General features: G+C 38.3%; 1 protein-coding gene across 1 annotated transcript in view; it reads left to right on the top strand.

The window, feature by feature from the left end:
- Positions 1 to 16,522: 16,522 nt before the first annotated feature.
- Positions 16,523 to 21,660, top strand: part of AHI1 (Abelson helper integration site 1) — a 96,767-nt gene continuing 91,629 nt past the window's right edge. The window contains 3 exon segments of the mRNA XM_071549127.1: positions 16,523 to 16,597; positions 21,058 to 21,125; positions 21,511 to 21,632. Coding sequence (XP_071405228.1) covers positions 21,116 to 21,125; positions 21,511 to 21,632 — 132 coding nt within the window. The 5' untranslated portion in view covers positions 16,523 to 16,597; positions 21,058 to 21,115.

Here is a 21,660-nt window from a genome sequence, read left to right as displayed (position 1 = left end):
TGCACTTGTGCTGATAAAGGCCAATATGTTAAGTGACATTAATCAAGTAACACAGCACTGTGAGATTTCAGTGCAATTCACCAAGTGTTCTTAAGTTTGTGAGCTGTGATATTTCTAAGTCAGAGTATTAGCATTATTACTATAAAAGGCTATTTCATATTGCTACTGTGTCTGGTTATTGAGGCACATTACAAAATAATAATGAGTAGCACTACTTACTTTTTTGTGTTTGTTTTGAAAAAGCAATCTCAGTAAATGGTTACTTATTCTATCTGAGATCCTGAAAAGGGAGCAGAATAGCTTATCTGCAGGAGAAAATACATGAAGCAAAATACTTGTTGCTTTTGACTTCCTCCCCAAAATTACTGAAAATAAGTTGTAAGAATTAAAAATCACAATTGAAGTATTATTGTACCTGGTTTTTTTTTCAGTTCCTAGGTTGCAATTATATAATTATTATAGATAGAACAATATGGCTAATCTCATGGTTTTGAAACTCTTCTTGAAAGTACCAGTGGGCATAAAAGATGACCTATTTTTCTTCTCCAACAGTTATTTTTCCCATTAGCAACTCAGACTAAGTTATACAGCTTCAAGCTATAAAATCTAGTTCTAGGTGTACATAGCTAAAATTTACCACCTGCTTGTCAAAGTTGAGAATGAAACTTGGTAACTCATGACAATAAAATATGGGGCAAGTATTAGCGACATGTTATCCTCTGCTGTTTCTGTTTACTCTAAATGGACAATACCAGACTTAAGTTAACACTAATATACTCCAGCTAACCTTGAGGGCTAGCAAATAATGCTGCCTTTCTGGTAGTATTTGAAACGAGAGTTCTATTGCATTATGGAAATTACTAAAAGTTAATCTAACTTTGCTCACCAAAATCAGTTCCTTGAGAACAAAAAATCCCAAACATGAAATTTTCTCTAGAAGTCAGATGTAGGAGATAGCCAGAGACATCCTTCCCAGTGAAGCACAAGGCTGAAAAGGTAAGCTTGTTGCTAGCGCCTGAAGACTGGGCAGAGGCTGGAGCTGGCAAGAGGGTTTTGGCTCACAGTTCATCTGGAATGGTGTATGGGTTATTGGCCTGCAGTTAAGGCCAGGGTTTGGGTCTGATTGTGTCAGGTCTTGAGTTAATGATAGTAAGGACTGAAAACCTATGTTTATCCTGGAAATTGCAAGGAATCTGGTGCTGATGCAAGCGGCAGCAATGAAAGATTGATGGCAGATTATTAAGTATCTGGTGGTCACTAGGCTGTAGATAGCTACAGGGAGTATTATGCTTAGGATTTAAGGCAGCAGAGCTCTTTTTTGCTTGCTTTGCTGCACTGTGTGAGATTTAAGACTCCACAATACCTTTCCAATTTCCCTTTAATAAACTACTTGTGACCTGGTCTTTTGTCTTTCACTTATTAGGAATGCAAAGTTGTCAAAATATGAGGACCATGGGAGCAAATACATCCCTAGTTCATCTTAGAAGACAGCTAAAGAGAAATCCTCATAAACTTGTTTATGAAGATTTTGTAAAATCAAACAATGGATGAACTTGCACGTATAACCTGTTAAAGAAAAAAAGTGCAATGTGACAAAACTGATATGAAAAATTTTACAAGTAAAGGAAGTGGCAAGATAATATGGGACTGATTTGCCATTGCTTGTTAGTCTCCAGTGTCAATGAAGGCCTAGTCCCACCTCACACAGAGGGCAGAAACAAAGTCATTATACTTACTTTTTAGCTGAAAATATTTGATGTGTGCATTAAATCTGCAATGCTTTCTCCAAGGTGCTAGTTTTCCATGTCTTGTCCCATGACAAGAAAGGAGGAAGAAAGAAACCAACTCAAGTCTAACCTGAAACCCAGAGAAAAACACAAGAAAATCAGCCGGCTTTGTAAAATTTCTGCAAGCTACTCTCTACAGTATAGTGTAGAAGTCTACTATAATGCACTTTAAAAGAAAAAAAGTTTTACTTGAACTTTTATTCAACTTTTTTACTTGGTGCATTTTGAAAGTAGTAACTGGAAATTGTATGATAATCATGAGGAAACAGAAAACAAATTTATTTATTATTGTCCTAAATTGATCAACACACTTTTGTTCAGAAAATAATAACATAGCACTTGAGGAGAACAGTTGGCATTTAAACAAAAGCTGAATGCATGTGAAACAATGTTTTAAATTTGTAAAAAGGTGGCAATCCTTTTTGCTTGATTACCACACATAGAAGTTGGAAAGAAATTGCCCTTATGAACAAAAAGGCATTGTATTTTTTAATTATTGTTCATACAGAACTCTAGGTCCCCAAGAGAAGCAATGCTGTTTTCTTACCTTAAACTATTTCCTCCTTCTTTTGAATAGGAGAATTACTTTTATGATTTTAATCTTCCATTCAGATTATAACAGATTATTTGCTTTTATTTCAATATATTGCAAAGATTTCATTACAAAGAATAGATTACAACACTTGGAGAAAAACAAAGAAATCACAAAAATATACATAATAAAAATATACATAATGTCCTTTGGATACGCTGTTTGGAATGCGTCTTTTTTGGTTAGTTGGCAGAATCAAGACTTGAAACTAGTGGATAGAAATGGTGACCCAGTTGTTGGAAAAGCTGCACTCCCAAACATGGCCTTCCTGAGTAAGAACTGCTAATTGGAGTAACAGTGGGTTTTCTACCCACCTAAGTGTAAATATGTCCTTGCATATTTCCTGTAATCTTTAATCTTGGTAGTTATTTTAACAGATAAATTTCAACTTCTCTGTTGAAATGCCACTTGGTGACTAAAAGGCAGCCTGTTGCTGGACAGTTCTAAAGAGATTTTAATACTTCATTTATCATCAAAGAAAGGTATGTTTGTACTGCCTTTTCTGTGTAAATGAGTATGAGAGGTGATTTTGTTGAACTTATGCACACAAGATCATTTCACTACATAATTTTTGTATATTACATATATTTCAGGACTAGTTATTGTATAACAATTGCATGATATCTAAGAGTGCACTTTTCTATTGGCTCTTTGTAATAACTATATGTAGTCATGAATGAGAAAATTATGGAGTTAAGAGTATGCTTGTGTTAGGTGCATCTGAATCACAGCTAGTCTTATTCCAAATATGACATCTTAGCAAAAATGAAAATTTTCCATTCTGCTACAAAAGTTTGTGGTTCTGTGCATGTCAAATATATGGGCTTCAAACCAAACTTTCCACTCAGTTCATTCTGCTCTTCTCTGTCTCCCCTCTACTTTCTCTAAGCTGTCATGTGGAGCATTTCCATCTTCTACACCATGGAGTAAAAGAAAGACAAAATTATTCTATCAGTCATTGGTTAAGAAAAGAATCAGAACTCCCCCAGGCAGCTGGATTCTTTTTATTTCTACCCTTCTGGCTTTGAGACCAATCCAGGCTCCTGAAGTGGTAAGGAGAGAGTGTGGCCTGTCTCCTGAGGCTGTGCTATCACCATAAAGATGTGCAGCAGGAGCCTGGCCTAAGGCTAAGGATGCTCTTTCAAGCAGCTTGGAGAGACACTGGAACAGGCACCACAGTTTCAGCTGAAACCCACCAAATCATTAAAATACTGTGACAGTCAGCAGTGCAGTTAACAGCAGGTTAAACTGCTATCCCTTACTGGTCTTGGACCAGCATGAGGTTTGTATGATTGAGCACAAAGCCTATGAAGTGTCTGACTAAGTGTGAGAATATTACCAATGAAATCAGTCTGAGACAAGGGCTCAAGACATCACTGTTTCTGTCATCCAAGTTGCCTTATGTCTTAGCTGAGAAAAACGAAGGTGAAAACATTAGAAAAATAGAAATTCTTTAAAGTCTTTTAACTGAAAGAGATAAATTCATAAAGATACAACCAAAGCAAAGTTTAAGGGAACAAGGTATTTTTCTGTGAACAACCCCTCCCTCTCTTTATTTCTAATATATTTTTACATTTCTGCTACTAAAAAAAATAAGCAGTGCATTTATTGAAAAAGTCTGATTTTATCAGAGAGAGAAACTTAAGTCTCAAGCAAGCAAATGCTCTCAGCTGCAAACCACTTACATGATTATTAAGTTCCACAGCATGTCTGGGTCACTGGAACAATGGTACATAGTAGGGGACAATTTAGTCCTCCTGTAAGTCTAAGAAATATGGTGATATGTTGAGTATGCATCAATCCTTTCTTTTCTTTTTTTTTTTTTGTCTTAAAGACCAAAGAGGACTGTGAAATTGAACTATCTTCAGCCATTTAGGATTGACAGATAATTCACTCAAAAGATACAAAATTCAATGCATTTTTCCATTTTTACATAAGAGATCTGACAAATTTTCCTTTATATGGTGCCTTTACAAGAGATGAGGCCAACTCTCTTACTACACAGAGCTTTGTGTAGCTACAGTGCAGTGGTTACAAGAGGGCAAGGTATGCCTTTGAAGTTCTTTTTCCAGCAAATAGTAATATGTCTATCAAATAGTAAAAAGGAGAATAATATTCAGCTACCTTGAAAATATCTCAGCATTCAGCCTTTTTTGTCGTGTAAGAGAAATATTAGTTTCATATTACAATTAACTTGTGTGTAATTGTGATTCAGCCATATGTACAAATTGATGCTTTTTAAGAAATTAACATGTAAAAGATGAATTCTGTAAAACCAGCAAGAAAGTCTCTCAGTTTACTTGAACCAGCAGAATTTGACCCAAATTATTATTTGCCTCTAACATGGATCTTGTGTTACTGAAGTGTATGAAAAGAACTTCCAAATCAGCAACCCACAACTATAATTTGCCAGTATGTGGCTTCATATTGGAGGCTGCAATGAAGTGTTTGTTTTTATTCTGTGAAATATGGATGTCTCCCACAAAACACAGAATTGCATACTAATATAAACTTGGAGTAAAATTATCAAAAGCAGCATATTTGTTAGTGCCAGAAAATTAAACAAAACAGAAAATCTTAAGAAATTTTCTTAGATAGATTATTCTTATACTCACAATATTTAAGAGCTGAAAGGACCACTAGATCATCTAATCTGATCTTAACTATGGAGGTAATGGGCCTTTAGATTTTATCCAGGCACCTGTACATAAATCTGTACATAAAATACTTCTGTTCTCAGATGATTAAGCTGTATGTCCCAAGCAAAGACAAGGGCTTGACTCTCAGTAGTGACAGATGTTAGGTAAGCCAGGATGAATGATCTCAGCAGGCAAACTACATCAGTAACTGCTCAAGGATGCAAAAGTTCTTGTCAACATAAGACAGAGACAAAATTTCTTCCCATTTCCAAAGGTAAGTATACATATAACCCTAGTAAACATCTCAGTCTTGAAAGCACCTCAGCACAACTTTCTTTCTAATAAACAGAACTAGTCCTACCTTGTAACTCTTCTGTAGTTCTGTTTTTGTGATCCTTCTTTGAACTGTCTCTAGGAACTTCCAAGGCTGGGCAAGGATGAATATAAAAGCGTAGGGGAAAGATTAAAAGTGTTGTTTGGAAACTACCTAACTATCAGTTTAGCAGCAACTCCTATTAAAAAAAAAAAAAAAAGAAAAAAGAAAAAAAAAGAAGAAAATGTGTCATGGAATGAATAGTCAACCTTCAACATGACTGAAGTAACACTCATCACAGTTGTGTTGAAAATAATTTGAGTCAGATCATAGTTTCTTTTTGTGAAAGACTAACATGCTTTGAGAGGGTAACATTTTGTGCATAAGGAAGAGACAACAGACACCATATACCAATCTTTTGTAGAGTTTTTGACGCTTTTTCACATATCTAGTTTGCCTATGCAAACGTTACCTACTCTAGATGAAATACGCACATTGAAGGGATAAAACTAGTGGAAAACCTATTTAGAAGCAGCTATCACTAACTCATTATCAATTATCAATAAGAAAAGCTGTATCAGTGTGACATTTGCAGGACTCTGCCCTGGGGCTGATACCATTTGATGCATTAGTTATTGAACTGTGCTGTAAAGAGGAACCTTTTTAAACTGGCAGTTATACCAGTCTGTGAGGAACTGCAAGTGTTTTGGGCAAAGGGGTTATAATTCAAAGAGATCTTGACAAACAGGAAATAAATCTGAAAAAGGAGACTGCAATTCAGTAAGGACATGTGCAAGATGTAGATGCACAGCAATAAGTATGCATATAAATTGGGGAATGTTTAGCTGGCAGCTGGGCTGAAAAGGATCTGAAACTACAGGGGCAACAACTGTATGTGAGTCAATAGTATCAATGCCACAGGTAAAAAGCACATGACTATCATGCAGAAGATTGGTATAGCTGTTACTTTAACTTTTTCAACTCTAAGCCCTTATTTGCAATACTGTGTTTAATTCAGGCACATTTTAAAAGAGATTTGGACCAACTCCAAAGTCTAACAAGAATCAATAAGCATGGCTGAAAGTCTCTAACATACTATCTATGAGGAAAGATGAAAAGCATTGAGATTGTTTGGGCTGGAGAAAAGACTAAGCAAAAACATTTGCTTTACTATTCAAATTCTGAAGAATTCTCCTCTTGACTGATGCAAATAGGAAGACAATAATCTGCTCTCTTGGCAGGGAATAGGGGCAATATGGATGACAGCAAAAGAGGCCTTAGTAGCAGAGACAGACATGCAGATGCCCCACTCAGTGCTTGCCAAGCTGCACCTGCAGTACAGTTCTCGTCCCCACAATTCCAGAGAGATATGGAGAGCCTAGAGAGTCCAAAGAAGGGCCACAAAGATGATCAAAGACTGAAGGTGTTAGGTCTTTTCTCGGAGAAGAGAAAGCTTAGAGAGAACTCATCAAAGTATTCCAGTACTTAAAAGGTGGCTACACAGAGGCCAGAGGATCTCTCTTCACAAGAAGCCACATGGAGAAGACAAAGGGTGGTGACTACAGGTTGAAGTGGGAGATGTTTAATCTCCATATAAGACAGAAATTGTGGAAACAGTGAATCACTGGAACAGCCTTTCAGAGTGCAGAAGCCCCATTACTGGGGATTTTCAAGATGTGACTGGATACACCCATGTAAGTAGATTGCATTTCACATGAAAAGTTGGACCAGATTATCTTCTAAGGTTTTTTCCACCATATTTTGTTCTTTAAATTTTCTCAGACCACAGGTAACACCACAGCAGGACACAGTGGGTGAAGAGGCTGTGGAAACTTCAGCTTTGGAAGATTTTTACGAACAGTCTAGAATGATATGTGTATGGTTTGCCTTGTATTTAAAAGGCCAAAGAGATTGTAGATCACTTGAGTCCTGTGTTCTATGATCTGGGGCCAGCACAGCAAATAGACTTTTCTTTCCACAGCTCATTTGATTAGTACCAGCTGCTGCAACAACTAAAATTGATAAGTAGAATTAATTCAGTGAGCTAAGGTGAAAAAGGCAAGCTCTATCAGCTTATTAAACAAAACAAGTTTGAGCAGTGCATACAAAAGATGAGAGCTATGAAACATCAGTATTACATAGTAATGCAAAATACACTATACAAAGTACACTAAAAAGAATAGTGAGAAATGAAAGTAATTTCATAACCATTCACTAGTAACTGAACCTATACATTAAGTATATAAGAGTAAGGATTCAAGTGTACTCCAGCTTTATCCAGTAATGCAGAGAAGTGAGCTGCAGCGGGGAAATGCAAACCCAAAACCATTTAGACTAGAGAAGGTGATTCAATAAGCAGTACATGAAAGCTTCAGAGAGTTGGGGTAACAGAAAAATAATCTTTTAATCCTGTGAGCATCTGCAGGCCCAAGTAAGAGAAATTACCAAGAGACCATAGACATGAAAAAGTAGAATAATTGAACAATGGACAATGATAGAAAATTACTGTGTCTGATAGGCAGAACCAGATTAGATACAATCTTAGGAAAAGACTGCTAGTAATATAATGACCACAGGCACAGAACAGTTTGCAAGATCATAAAACATCTAGCAAGAAACCTTGCCCATCAAAATACCAAAGAGATAATAACAGTACCTATTAAGTGTTTCAGGAGTAAATCAAGTAACCTTGATCCTGTTATTTTCCAATACATGGGTATTATGCAATAGGTTTTCCATTTGACTGATTAATTTACCTGCATCTGAGATCTTTGCCCCAGATGTGGTCAGGATGCTGTGTCCTTGCTTTAAAAGGGCTTCTGATAGTCACAGGAAACAAGTAGAAAAACGCATGTGTATTAAGTTCTGCATCCTGAAGCAAAAACTTCCCTCTATTCTCTTGAAGCAACAAGAAAGAGTAGCTGGCTTTAGATTACCTAATTTAGCAGCAAGAAGATACAGAAAAAACATAAGAAGCAACTGTATCAGTAAAGAAAATAAGTATTCCAAACACAGAAAAAGGAGGGAACACTATGTTAAAGTACAAATTCTGTGTTCCAAGAGTAGACAGAGAAAGCCTTACAGAAAAACAGTGTAGAAGGAAAAGAAGGTTCAACAACAATTCCCAGATTCCCGGTTTCAGAAACAAAAGAACTTAGTTAATAAATGTAGAATGAAATGAGAAACTAAGAAAACTTTTTGCCAAAAATTTATTTCTAGATGATGTCTGTACTCAGAAGGTAACAGAATTGAGACAGGCATATAATTAGGAGATAGAAAATGTAGAACTGATAAAATGGACATAGAAACAATGGCTAAAGTAGATAGTCCTTATGCATCATGCCAGGTTAAAGACATATAAAAAAAGCCCTGTCAAGACAGGATTTTTAAAGATTTCTAGAGATGGCAATAAAATGTTGCAGAGCTAGTCAACACTGAAAATTGAATGCTGTTAAATGTATCTTCAGTCAATTCCTGCCTTCTTGCTCAACAGAAAAAGCAGAACAGAGACTGATCTTCTCTATACTGAATATCTAAACTGCAAGATTTTTTTAAAACTAGGAGCATCTTCACAAGTAATTTGTACTCTTGCTGTGCACAAGAACACAGGAGCAGTAAGGAGAAACATTTTATGAAAAAGTGTTCTGTTGACTTTGCTCTCAATCATCTAACCATTTAGATGTTTAATTATTAATTTTCTTCACTAAGTTTCATTAATCTTAATGTCAACTTACACTTTACAAACCTAATATGTAACTTTGAAAGAATGGTGCATTTAAGTAAGACAAATTAAAGCTGAAGCTTTTATTTTTGCTGGGCAGATACCAACACTGACTATAGCACAGTACCAGGAGGCAGAATCACCAAATAACCCAGTGCAGAAATAAACTGTTCATTAGGTTGAATGCAGAATTTCAATAGAGAGCTAAGATGAGATTTCTTATGTTATTTAGTTCCAGCTTGTTTCATAACAAAATGACATCCAGTCACAGAATCAAGAATCACAGAATCAACTAGTTTGGAAAAGACCTCTGAGAACATTCAATCCAACCTTTGACTGAACACCACCTTGTCTACTAGACCATGGCACTAAGGGCCATATTCAGTCTCTTCTTAAATACCTCCTGGGATGGTGACCCCAATACCTCCCTGGGCAGCCCATTCCAATGCCCAATCACTCTCTCTCTGTAAAGAACTTCTTCCTAATGTCCAACCTAAACCTCCCCTGGTGTAGCTTAAGACTGTGTCCTCTTGTCCTGTTGCTGGTTGCCTGGGAAAAAAGACCAAACCCCACCTTGCAACAACCTCCTTTCAGGCAGTTGTAGAGTGATAAAATCTCCCCTGAGCCTCCCCTTCTCCAGGCTGAACCCCAGCTCTCTCAGCTGCTTCTCATAGGACCTGTGCTCAAGCCCCCTCACCAGCCTCATCGCCCTTCTTTGGACATGCTCCAACACCTCAATATCCTTTCTAAAAACCTTATCTTTCTTGGAGTTTGAATAAATTTTAAAAGTCACTACAAGTTATTTCACTTTTGGCAGATACTTAGACATGCTCAATCAAGCACAAAGTGCTCTCTACAAAACCCAGCTCCTTCCTACACATTGGCCAAGTGTAACTCTTTCAACTGGATCACCTAGAGTCCCCCTAGAAAGGCAGACTCTTGGACTTCAGTACAAGTCCAGAGTTGTGTTATCCCTTTGCTAATCAAAGAAGGATGAAAAAATGTAGTGGCTTTGATATAAAAATATAAATTGCACAAAAGTGTAATGTTTTTTATAGATATGGCCTGAAATTTTGTCATGAAGGCAAACTTCCATTGCTTCATGTAGCTCTCAAATACCTTCAGTGAAGTCTAGCAAGACTCCACAACAGGTCGATTAGAAACAAGTAACAGCAAGGATACACAACATACACAACAGCGTATTTCAAACAGAACTATTAAAGTACTTCCCCAGTTAAAAAAATCACAACTCTTTTGCTGACAATAGTGATTCTTACTCAAGAAAGCAGTGGGAGCATGGAAAGAAATGACCCTTAATAAAATACAGAAGAATAAAATATCCCAGTGAGATAAACAAGAACGTTTAAAAAGACAGGCTTGAAGGCTTTGGAAAAAAGTTATGAGAACCTACCAAAGGGTTATGAACTAAAATTTCCAAACTGACTTGATAAAAACCCAACACTTTAAAACAAAAGAAAGATACCAGATGAAGCACATCAACAATTACATTCTGAAACAAAACAAGTACATTCTAAAAAATAAATTACTTTTCTGAAAAGGTTTGTGGCAAGTAGTCTACAAATAAAATACTGTTAATCATAGAATACAATAAGGATATTCAGAAGATTCATTAATCTTTATTAAAGCTTATTGTAAGCTAATAACACAAAAGGAAAGCAAGTTAATTAAAACATATGCAAAGATGCACTAAACATACAAGTGGAACAATGGTATTTTGAACAAAAGCAACAATACTGTACTTACTTACAGACAAATTCTAGCTCCAATATCCAATGTTTCCGGAACATGTAAGAAAAATTAGACTTAATGATGTGCTGCTACACTGCCATCCTGTGGCGAGGTATGTGAAGTTTTCTGTGAATTTACGAGTTTTCCAAATGACAACCTGCTTTCAAAAAGACAGCATTCTTGTTCTGAAGACAGGACATCAGCAGAGGTTTAGCTATACTTCAGGAGATGTTGCTCAAGAAGTATTAATTCTACTGAGAACAAAATAAATTTTTCTTCAGAAGGTTCATGATGTCATTGTCTGGAAAGATAATTTGAAACTATGGCTTCTGAAACCTAGTTTTCTGGCAGTTAAAAAAAATAAATTACCTTATTCTTTTCTTCATGTTGTAAAAATGTAACAAATTATTATAAATAGATAATCTAGTATGTCAAACATATTGGTACACAATCTGAGATACGAGAGAGTGTTGATGTGAGGCTCCTAATACTTTCAGCCCATTTAAAATCAAAAATAAATTACTTATTGAAAATTTAGAAGTCTTACATTTCATGTTAATACCAGATGATAGCATTGTGCCAATTCATAGTTCTAGCCGTGGTCCAAGCCTCTGCATTAAGATGACAACTAAGGCTTGATTTCCTTAACAAATTTCAAAGTGCTAAACTGGAAACATGTTCAAATAGGACAAAAAAAAAAAAAAAAAGAAAAAAGGTAGGTTTCTTTAAATGTTTTGTTGAATTTTAATATAAGAATTTTTTGGTCTTGACCTACAAGTAAAAAATGTAATAGACTGTGAAATAAGTTTTCTGCATTACAGAATTTTAGTTTTCAATGAGCTATCACCCACAAGAAGGCAATAGAACACAAGAAAAAGAAAATCCATACTCCAGAAAAAACTTCGAGATGGTAACTATGGCTCAATAAAGTCAATGAGGATAAAGAACATTCTCAAATACAAGAAGTTCTCTTCTGAGAAAGGACTGTTCATGTATTCCCCTAAACTAAGGGCACTCATTTTAGGATTAGGAGATGAGTCAGGATTTGATCTAACATGGAAATCGTTTCAGCTCAAAAAGTTTCAGATCTCTGAAAAGCAGCCACAGAAAGACAGATTGCCAAATAAACACAGACAATTTAGGGGCACACCAGTTTTCCAGTGTAGTCAGACCTTATGACTTACTTTAAAGCACTAGAAATTGGGCATGCCAGATGCAATATTCTCAGGATGCAGAACATCTTGCACAAGTATTTTAAAGAAATTAGTGATTGACTTTAACTTTTGTGATGCTTCTTTTTCTTATCACTATCATATAATTAAAATTCTTGTTTCAGTTGCCCTATAAATTACTCAAGCTTATGTCAAACAATCAGACTGTTTGCTCTGAATGTCCAATACCAGAAACTCAATTACATTTGCTATCAAGAAGCAAAAAAACCCCAAAACACAGACTAGTTAAAGAATTAACATCTGCCAAAATATCACTGTATCTTTAGGGCTGAGTTACCCAACTCCAAACCTTGTTTCTATTTTGTACACTCAAGTGACACCTACAGGTTGTCCATGCATGTGACAGGTTTTATTCTTAGGCTCTGGAAAGAACCTTGATCCATTCTTCATCATTCTGAAATTCAGAACACATCTGATAGCTACAAACTTTCTACCTGTACACTACAATGTGCCATCATTGTTCATGTCCCTTTCTATTTCCTGCACATACCAAATGTAAGATGATGGGAAGCCTTTTATATGCAAGCCCCCTGCAACTGAAAAATCAGGTGAACACAGTGACCACATACTTTTCAATCCATTGAAAAGCTCCATGCATCCATAATTGCTGTTTTACCTTTTTTGAAAGTCTTGCCTTCCTCGTTCTAGCAGAATAGAAATTGCATACTCTTCTGTGCTTTTGGACAGGATGTGTTGGGTTTGGAGTATGCTTTGTTTTCTTAGGTCTGTTACACAGGCCATCAAAGTAATGACAAAAATCATTCTGTTATTCTGGGAGCTGTATAGGTTTCCAGGCTGGATTTCTTAGGTGCTTCTCTTGACTTTCATTGCCTTTGCAATAACAAGTGAAGTTGAAATGTTGTGAAAAAAAATATCACTGTTAGGAAATGTTAAAAAAATAGATCCGTGACACTGACATTGGAATGCATACAGCAATATCTTTAGCTGTAATGAGAGTATGATTAGCAACCTTAAGAACTGCTTAATATCAGGAAATAATGTTATACACTTTGCAAAGTAGATTGAAAGAACTGTAAGACACAGGTCCTCATAAGATGTTGCATGGGGGCAAAAAGTCATCTTTAGACAGCATGTCAAACCTTGGCTTACAGTAACTTTCTATATGGAAAGTTCTTGTCTCCAGAATAGTAATTTTTAACTGTCCCAGGATGAAGGTACCAAATTTAAGACAGACTTACTGGTTTTATCATGGAATCTATTCTTTATCAATAAGAGCTGCAGTGTTTTCATCTGCCTATACCTCCAAAAAATCCAACTAAACAAATCAGCTGAAGAGGTGAAATGTGTTCTCCTTTGACATGGAAAATGGGCCTGACCACTACTTGCTTATAGAACTCAAGACTGCACATATATCTTGTGTTTTTTATAGGTATAGTGGCTACAGAACTCTGTAAGACATTCTCATGAAACAAATGTTCCTAGAAATTTAACACAAGTTTGTACTAGTAATAGGATAACCTGTTGATGTTGAGTGACAGGTTTATTTAGAAGGCTTTGTGGCCTGTTACTGCTGCTGACAGGTCAAAATTAGACATCAAATCTGCTTTCTATGTCAATGATAAAATGACTGGTTTTTAACCATAACTGAGCCTCCCAGCTGTCACAGGCCACTGTTGTTGTTTAGGAATGGTATTCCTCAATTTAATGTTCCCACTGAAACTGCAAACCACACAAAGCTCACTCGCTTCCTCTCCCCACCCTTCGCCTCCTCCTCACTGCTGCAGCAGATTGGAGAGGGGAACTAGAGGCATAAAAGGCAACGATGAGTTAAGAACAATTTACTGCAATGAGATAATAAAAATAAACAGTAACAGCAACAATATTAATAACAAAATTGTATAAAAGAAAGAGTGCAGAGCTCAACCCAACTGCAACCATACCACCTCAACTGCTCCCTGTGGTTCAGGACCAGCATTGACACACCACTATGCCCACCCTGTCCTCGCTTGACTGGAAGGCACCCCTTCTCCCCAGAAGAGAGTCCCTTTCCCCCCATTCCCAGCAATGATGTGAGGCGGTATAGAATAGCTTCCATGTTCTAGCCATGACCCCACCTGCCTACTACAAAAATTAACCCTGTCCTGGCTGGAACCAGGACACCCACTCACTCTGCCAGGCTCAGCATTTATCCAACCCCTGGGGGACTTCGGAGATCTTACAAATTTTAAGATTTGAAAAAGTAGGATCTTTCTTCAGGTTTCCTCTCAGAAAAGCCATCTGGCAACACCCTCAACATCTACCATCTAAGATTTACAACCCTACATACCCTGGGGCTTTATATGGTGGACACCAATCTGCATCTTAGTCCTGTGAGCCACAAAAGATTCTCATTTAACCCCAATCCTAGGCCTCACAGGAAGCATAATTTCAAGGCTGACAGCATTCTTCATAATTTACCATAAGTCACTTTCCATTTCACCTTGTCTCGCTTTCCAGAAGCCCATTGGTTTGCCATACCCAGCAATATATTCTACTGTTCACAATATGGTTTGTTTTTGCTGGGGAGGACAATGCTTAAGCAGCATTATACCAGATAATGGCAAAACTGAGCAAGGGAGCTCGGAGGTTACTGTGCAAGCTGGGGTATGAAAAGCTTTTGGAGTGCGTCTTCATCAGTTACAGTCCTTTAACAGATTCTCAAGAAAATGTCTAGTTTTTGGTACAATTTGTCAGATTATGGCTGACATTAGGTATGGACCTATCTGGTTTTTGACCATTCACTTAAGAATTAGACCTGATGATCTTTGTGGGTCTGTTCCAGCTCAGAATATTCTGTGATCCTGTGATTGACTGTACTAGGGCTGTTAGGACTGGCATTGACATTTAAAAACAAAGACATTGAAGAGGTAGTTTTTCTGCTGCATCCTGAACAATTTGTGGGTGTAAAATAAGGCTTATCAAAGAGAGGTAACATAACACAGTAATCATAAATTGGCAGTCTCTTGGGGAACCATTTTGTCATTTTCTCTACATTGGAAGTTGGGGCTGGAATTTTGATTATTTGGAACCCTGCCAGGCTACAGACATGACTAGAATGTTTAGCTTATGTCTGTCTCTGAGACCATTTTAAGCATCTTGGCTACTGTGAAAACTAGTCATCTAATTATACATTGAATATAAACCTAAAAAGTAATGTCACAACCATACAACCTAGTTAGGAAAGAACATCTGGATTTCTGGTCCAATCTTCTCTTCAATCCATGCAAGGCCAGCATTAAAGTGAGATCAAGTTGTTCAAGGCCATTATTGGAGTCTGGTGCACTACCAAGGATGGAGATATATGAGAATAGAGATAAATCAAAGATAAAAAAGAAGCACAAGAAATGCTGAGGAGTTGCTTTTTGTTTGTGTTATGCCAAGGCAACCGAGGACACCTACCTTATGAAAAAATACTCCTACCTATAGGATGAGTGCATGTAAGCATTTGAGAAAGGAAAGGACAGGTAAGTATCAGAAAGAGGTAATAGCATCTGTCACTTTTAACGTTTGAGAAACAAGGAAGCAAGATTTCAGAATGTGCATTGCTTTGGCAGCCAGTGTAATTCATTGACAGAATTTGAGGGACACTGTGCTTGGGAACTATGGCACAACCATGGGATGACAAGCAATAGCTCACCTCTTGGCTGTAGAAACTGCTGTCAGCCAAAAGCTTATTTTACCCAACTTGGCTCTGAAAAGGTCTGACCACAGTCATGCAAGGCCTTGTATTAATTTCTCAAACCTTCTAGTGCACGAAAGAACCGTGGACAGTTTTAATCAATGTTTACACAGAGGAAATGTACATACAGCTATTCCATGACAGTAACGAGTTATATTATTCCTAAGGGGGGAAAAAAACTCAAGCCCAACAATGCTTAAGTTAGCTACTAAATCAGACAAGAAATAAAGGTTTCCCCAGGATCTGCACAGCTTAAGGACATTCATTTGTGCTGCCGTTTGCGGAAAGCTGATGTCCATTCCAAACACTTTGCAGACGCGCTCCTGACTCCAACAGAACGCGTTACCCATAGACTTCCTTCCGCAAGCCGCTTCTGTCTCAACTCGAGCTATTTTGTAACTTTTGACACTTTTTTTTTCCAATGGACCGCCATAAGGAACCCCCCGGGAGAGCTCCCGTTTCTAATGCTTTTCAGTCTTTTTCTTCCCCCTAAATTCCAATTTCGCGCTTCCAGAAAGGTTTTCCTAAGCAGAGCCGGAACGCGGCCCCGCTGAGCCAAGCGCCGGGACCTTCCCGTGCAAAACACGCTTCCCCAGCCACGCTCACAGCCACATCCCGGCGCGGGGCAGCACCGCAACCGCGGCCCCGACAGACACCCGTGTCTGGACAGGCTCCCGAAGCTCCACGCCCCGCTTCCATGCACGCGTGCGCCGCGCGCCGTTTCCTTGGAAGCCGGGGTTGTTTTGGACAGAGCCACCGGCGTGGCGCTGCGGAGGTGGAGCGGGAGCGATCTCACTGGCGGAGGTGCAGGCGGGGCACCCGCAAGCACCGCCCGGCCGGTCACGGCGCCGCCTCCGCCGCCGCCCCGTGAGCGCCGGGCCAGACGTGAGTGATGCCCCCGCGGGCAGCGGGGCCGCGCCCCGAGGAGGGAGGGCTGTGCGCGGCCGGGGTCCCGCCGGGCATGTGCCGCCGCCCGCCGCGGTGCGCGCCCCAAGGCGGGTGGGGATGGGTCCCGCCTCCCGCCGCTGTGCCCTCCCCCGGCTCCGCTGCCCGTCCCGGGCCAGGGGCTCAGCCGCTCCAGGGCAGCGGCGCGGTGGGGCGGGTGGCGCGCGCGGGCGGGAAGCGGGGAAGGGGGGAGCGGGGAGCGGGAGCGGGAGCGGGAGCGAGAGCGGGGGGGCGGGCTGGGCGGCGGCCAGCGCGGGCCGGGAGCGCGGGGATCCGCGGGCGGTCTCGGCGCGCTCCGGGGAGCTCCGGAAGTGGGTCCCGCTGGTTGCAGCGCCGCAGTTGCGCTGGGTAACCCCGCGGACTCACTGTGCGGCACAGGCGGCCTGGGCCGTGACACGGAGCGGTGCCGCGGGAAGCCGTAATCCCTTGATCAGTGTTATTCCTCCCCCTCTCTTTAAAAGCTTTGTAGTTCAGTGGTGAAGTTGCGTGGTCAGTGTGTACCCCGCGACACGTTCTCACTCAGCGCTACTCCACGCCTGAGTCGCTGAGCTCCAAAGCGGGATACCTCCCTGCCGGGAGGAATGTGCACCCGCACATCACATGCCCATTAAATAATTCCATCGGTTAGTTCAACTGTGCTGTGTGCTGAGAGCGTTCCTTTATATCTTTTATATCTAACCCTATTCCATGCAAAGCAAAATACTACATTTGAAATTAACGTATTCGGGTTGGTCTCTGTGAAAACGTATTAGCGTAATTATCAGATAAGGCAGAGACTTTAATAAACAATAAGTCAGCCGTATTTCCTTCCGTAGAACTGTTCCATAGTTTTGCCACCAGGGCAGACAGAAGTTGCAACTTTGTCTTGACTAAAGGTGCCAAATTTCTGCGGAAAAAAAAGCCAGCTGAACAGTTCTGAAGCTGAACCTTCCTGATACTACAAGAAAACTGAGAGTAGCACCAGCTTTTTACAACATCTTTTTAATTAGTGTGAACACCAAGGTTTTGTGGGCACGTCTGAACTAGTAGAAGGTTACTGCATTTTTAGTAGTGTTTATTTGATATGCAAGTACATAGGTGTTACCTGGTGATAATAAAGCTATCTATCAGTTGTCTGAATTAAATTTTCTTTAATAAAACCAGGTTGTTTTTTGATGTCACATTTATCAGTAGTGAAGAGAAACAGATTTAGTTCAGTGTTATTTTGCTGTATAATTCTGAGTTGAAGCTCTTTCAGTTTTAAAGTAGTGATACCTACAGGTAGCTAAATTGTAAACCTACTAGTAAAACCTAAGATTTCCCACTGTGCTCTAAAAGATGAGAAGTAAGCAAGGCCTGATGTTCTACTTGTTTTCAGCCACGGAAGTTCGTGCTCACTTTTTGTGACAAAATAAAAACAAGGAATTTAGTTTAGGAAAATCCTGAAGTGTGCAATTATATTTTGTCAACTCAGTTTCCTAAATGGTCCTAATTAGGTAAGAAATTTGTTGCTTCACATTAGGTAGTACAAATTCTGTACATTCTGCTCATTATAGTATAGATTTGATTTATATCTTTTTTTCAGTGACCAGTAAAAGTGTTTTTGTGAACAGTGGCTTTTGTGGCGTACATGGCATGGAGAATTCCTATATTACAGATGTAGAATATAGCAACTCAGTATTGTGAAACTTTTATAAATACATTTTATATGTATTTATATACAAATATATGTATTATATACGTAAATATATATACATGGAATATTAGAGTAGAGCAAACCAGGTAATTTTGAGGAAAGTATATAGTGATTCTAGACAGTTTGGACTTCATTATTTTGTTTCCCTGGTTATTCCTGGTGGCTGGAATATGCCACTGTTCCAGGTATGTATTTTTGTCATTCCTGAATTATCTTATTTCCTAACATGGAAGTGATCCAATCTGATCAGGCAAAAATGCATCTTACAAAACTAATGATAGCTGAGTTTATTCAGATTGGGGCACTATAGTTGCTGAACTTTGATATACGATTAAATCCCTCTTATTTCAAGGTGAGATTACACTAAGTAAACAGCTTTGATCTTACCCCTCTTGATTAATGGTCTATATTTACATAAGTCTAATAGTTGCTTTAATGCACCATGTCAAAGGTCATGAAACTCTGAATTGGAAATGTGTATTAAATAATAGCATATCATTAGAGGACTTTATCTCTTTAATTTTATCGCCACAACAGAATAGACATTTACTGAATAAATAGACACATTAGTGAATTTTGCAAATTAGGCATTCTGCAGACAGTGCAGGCAGCCATGAGGTGACCCTGGCCTTTAGAGAGCTGTTTGTTACATTATAGGCAAATGTATCTGCAAAATTAGTTTACCTATAGTTTGGTTGGTTTGAGGTGGTTTTTTGTGGTCTTATTTGTTTAACCTTTTACCATAAAATTATTTCCATACTTGGAACAGGTGTGCACTTTACTAATTTTGCTTTTGTGTTCTATATTGTCTCTTGTAGTTTTTGTTTTAAATTTAAGAGCCCTTGAGCATTTCATTTGTTGTTTGTAATTAGTTGTCAAGCGCTGATTGAAATCACTCAGCTATACATAAGAGACTTTTCCATGTTCTTGTGGTCCCCAGTGGATGATTAAAGTGATAGAATCTGATGTATTTTGTAAACATGTTTCTTTTTCAACTCTTCTAAATTATCAATTTTCTAGCCTAATGTCCATTGACTACTTGAAAAGTAGCTCTTAATAACTGTAGTACTTTTAAAATACCCATTTAGTGTAACTAAGTGTAAATTACAATAGCAGTTTTATTTTCCAGTGGTGTTTTCAGTTACCATTTCTTGTAATAAGTGTTATTTTTAATTGTTACTGGTTTACTTGTGACAGTAAAGCTTTGCGAGTCAAGACATGTTTCAGTTAGTGAAAATATTGCAACCTCATCAGTGTCATGTTGAAGCATATTACAGAACTAAACTTTTTTTTTCAATAACGTCCCTTCTAGCCATCCTTGCTCATTTCAAATATCTTTATAATGTTGGATACATAGTGTAAACTCTTTGCTTAAGACATAATGTAAACTAATGACACCTGGCATCTGACTAGTCAGCACGTCTATAATCCCAAACCAACCTGAACAATTTTTTCTTTATTTTTCCTAATTTGGTTTGATTTGGTTATCCTGCAGAACACAGTACTGGAAGTAACAACTGTGGAATGATCTGAGGCCTGTGCAAGTAACACTATGAAAGAAAGATGAGAGGCATGTGAGGGTATGGTAGTGCAGGTGTTTGGGGACCCAAGTACAGCCTTAGCTTTTCCCTGTGCTGGTGACGTGTGTGTGCCCAGGAGTGATTTTTAGTGTTGAGGCCATTTGTCTGCCTTTACTGCTATTAAACTGTCTCAGCCTTAAATCAGAGTAGCTGCATGCAAACTTGCTGTTAATAATAATCCATATAGTTTGAGTGAGTGTTAAGTGACTTGGACCAAACTGGTGTGAAAGTAACGCAACCACGCGGCCTGGCAGCATTCAATACTGTGTCTTAATTTGTCAGGATCAGTGTAGTCTGGGTGTCCACTCAATAGGAGTTACTGTGTCTAACAGAAGGTATTGCCTATGGAGGACTTGGAGCTTTTGCCTGATGGGCTATCAGGGTGATAGGTACAGAAGTTCATTGCATGGAGGGCTAAGGGAAATGTATCACCTTCATAGAAATGTAGATTTCATTAGTTCCACTGTTTACAAAACAGCTTTTTGTATTAAAGTTTTTTGTAAAACATTCTGAATTTTCTTGATGAAAAGATAAAGCTGTGTAATGCTTTTACTTGCCTTCAAGCTTTGTTTGGGTTGCATTTGTAGGCTTTTCTCCAGAACCAGAAGGGCCTAATATTTTTTTCTCTAGAGAAAGGAGTTTCGTGTAATTGCTTGTTTGCTTATGAAAAATACAAATGCTTTATGTAAACATAAATATTTAGAGGTGTGTAATAAAGTAGATTTGCTGGCAGATACTAATCTTTGCTTTGGAAGCTGTCAGCTGATTACAATGTGACTTCCTTGATGATGCTGTCAGGATGGGAACCTGATTAGAAAGACTTCAATGTAAATGGCTTTATTGGACATTATTATTTAAATAAACTGTTGGGTTTCTTAGAAGAGTGGAAGACCACAGTGCTGGATTATTTTGCTGTTGCCAGTTGTAGGGTTGTTTTTTATTTACTCTCACATAGTAAGTATCAAATAGATGCTAAGAATACTGAACTGGGATTTGATGGCAGGAAGCTTCTAATAACTTAGACAGGGAAATATTTATTTCTAAACTAAAACACTTGTACTCAATATTAATCAGCACACATTCAATTTTTAGCTTCAAGTCTGTGGACCAGTTATGTTAAGAAAAAATTTTAATTAATTTAATAGAATGGTGAATTCTGAGAAAGAAACAGCTGGTTGAGCCACTTGTAACTGAGGACTGAAAATGCCAGCAGGTAAGAATACTTCCTGTTTAATTTCCAGTATGTATTTTATAGTTAGAACTAGATGCAAATAATAGAATTTACTTCTGTCTTATGTGGTTCTTCAATGCTGCATTGACTCCTTTTTGAGTGCATGATTATAGCTGATTTTCAAAGTGGTGGTGGTTTTTTTTCTTTTAGATTTGGGGGCTTTTGTAAAAATTGTAATAACAATACTAAATATGTTGTAGCTGAGGATTCAACAGCCTTTTGCTTTACTGAATACTAAGCAAATTTGTTGGTAAACTTTCCCCGATAAATAATTCTCATCCTTTTCCATTTTAAAGCATGATTATGCACTTTTTTAGCAATGGTGATTATTGAGATAGTGAATCATACTCTAGATTTCTTTTTGCAGTTGAAAGTGAGGCAAAGGCAAAAACCAAAGTCCGCTTTGAGGAAATCTTCAGACACCATGCTGGCCTAACAGACACAAAGAAATCAAAGAAAAAGAAGTTTGACTCTCAAGAGAGCATTGTGGTGAGTTAGAAAAAATGCAGACTTTGTT

Source organism: Pithys albifrons, chromosome 2 (genome assembly GCF_047495875.1).
Source record: "Pithys albifrons albifrons isolate INPA30051 chromosome 2, PitAlb_v1, whole genome shotgun sequence".
Classification (NCBI taxonomy): Eukaryota; Metazoa; Chordata; class Aves; order Passeriformes; family Thamnophilidae; genus Pithys; species Pithys albifrons.
Note: the sequence above shows the minus strand (reverse complement) of the source record. Positions and strands in the feature narration are given on the sequence as shown.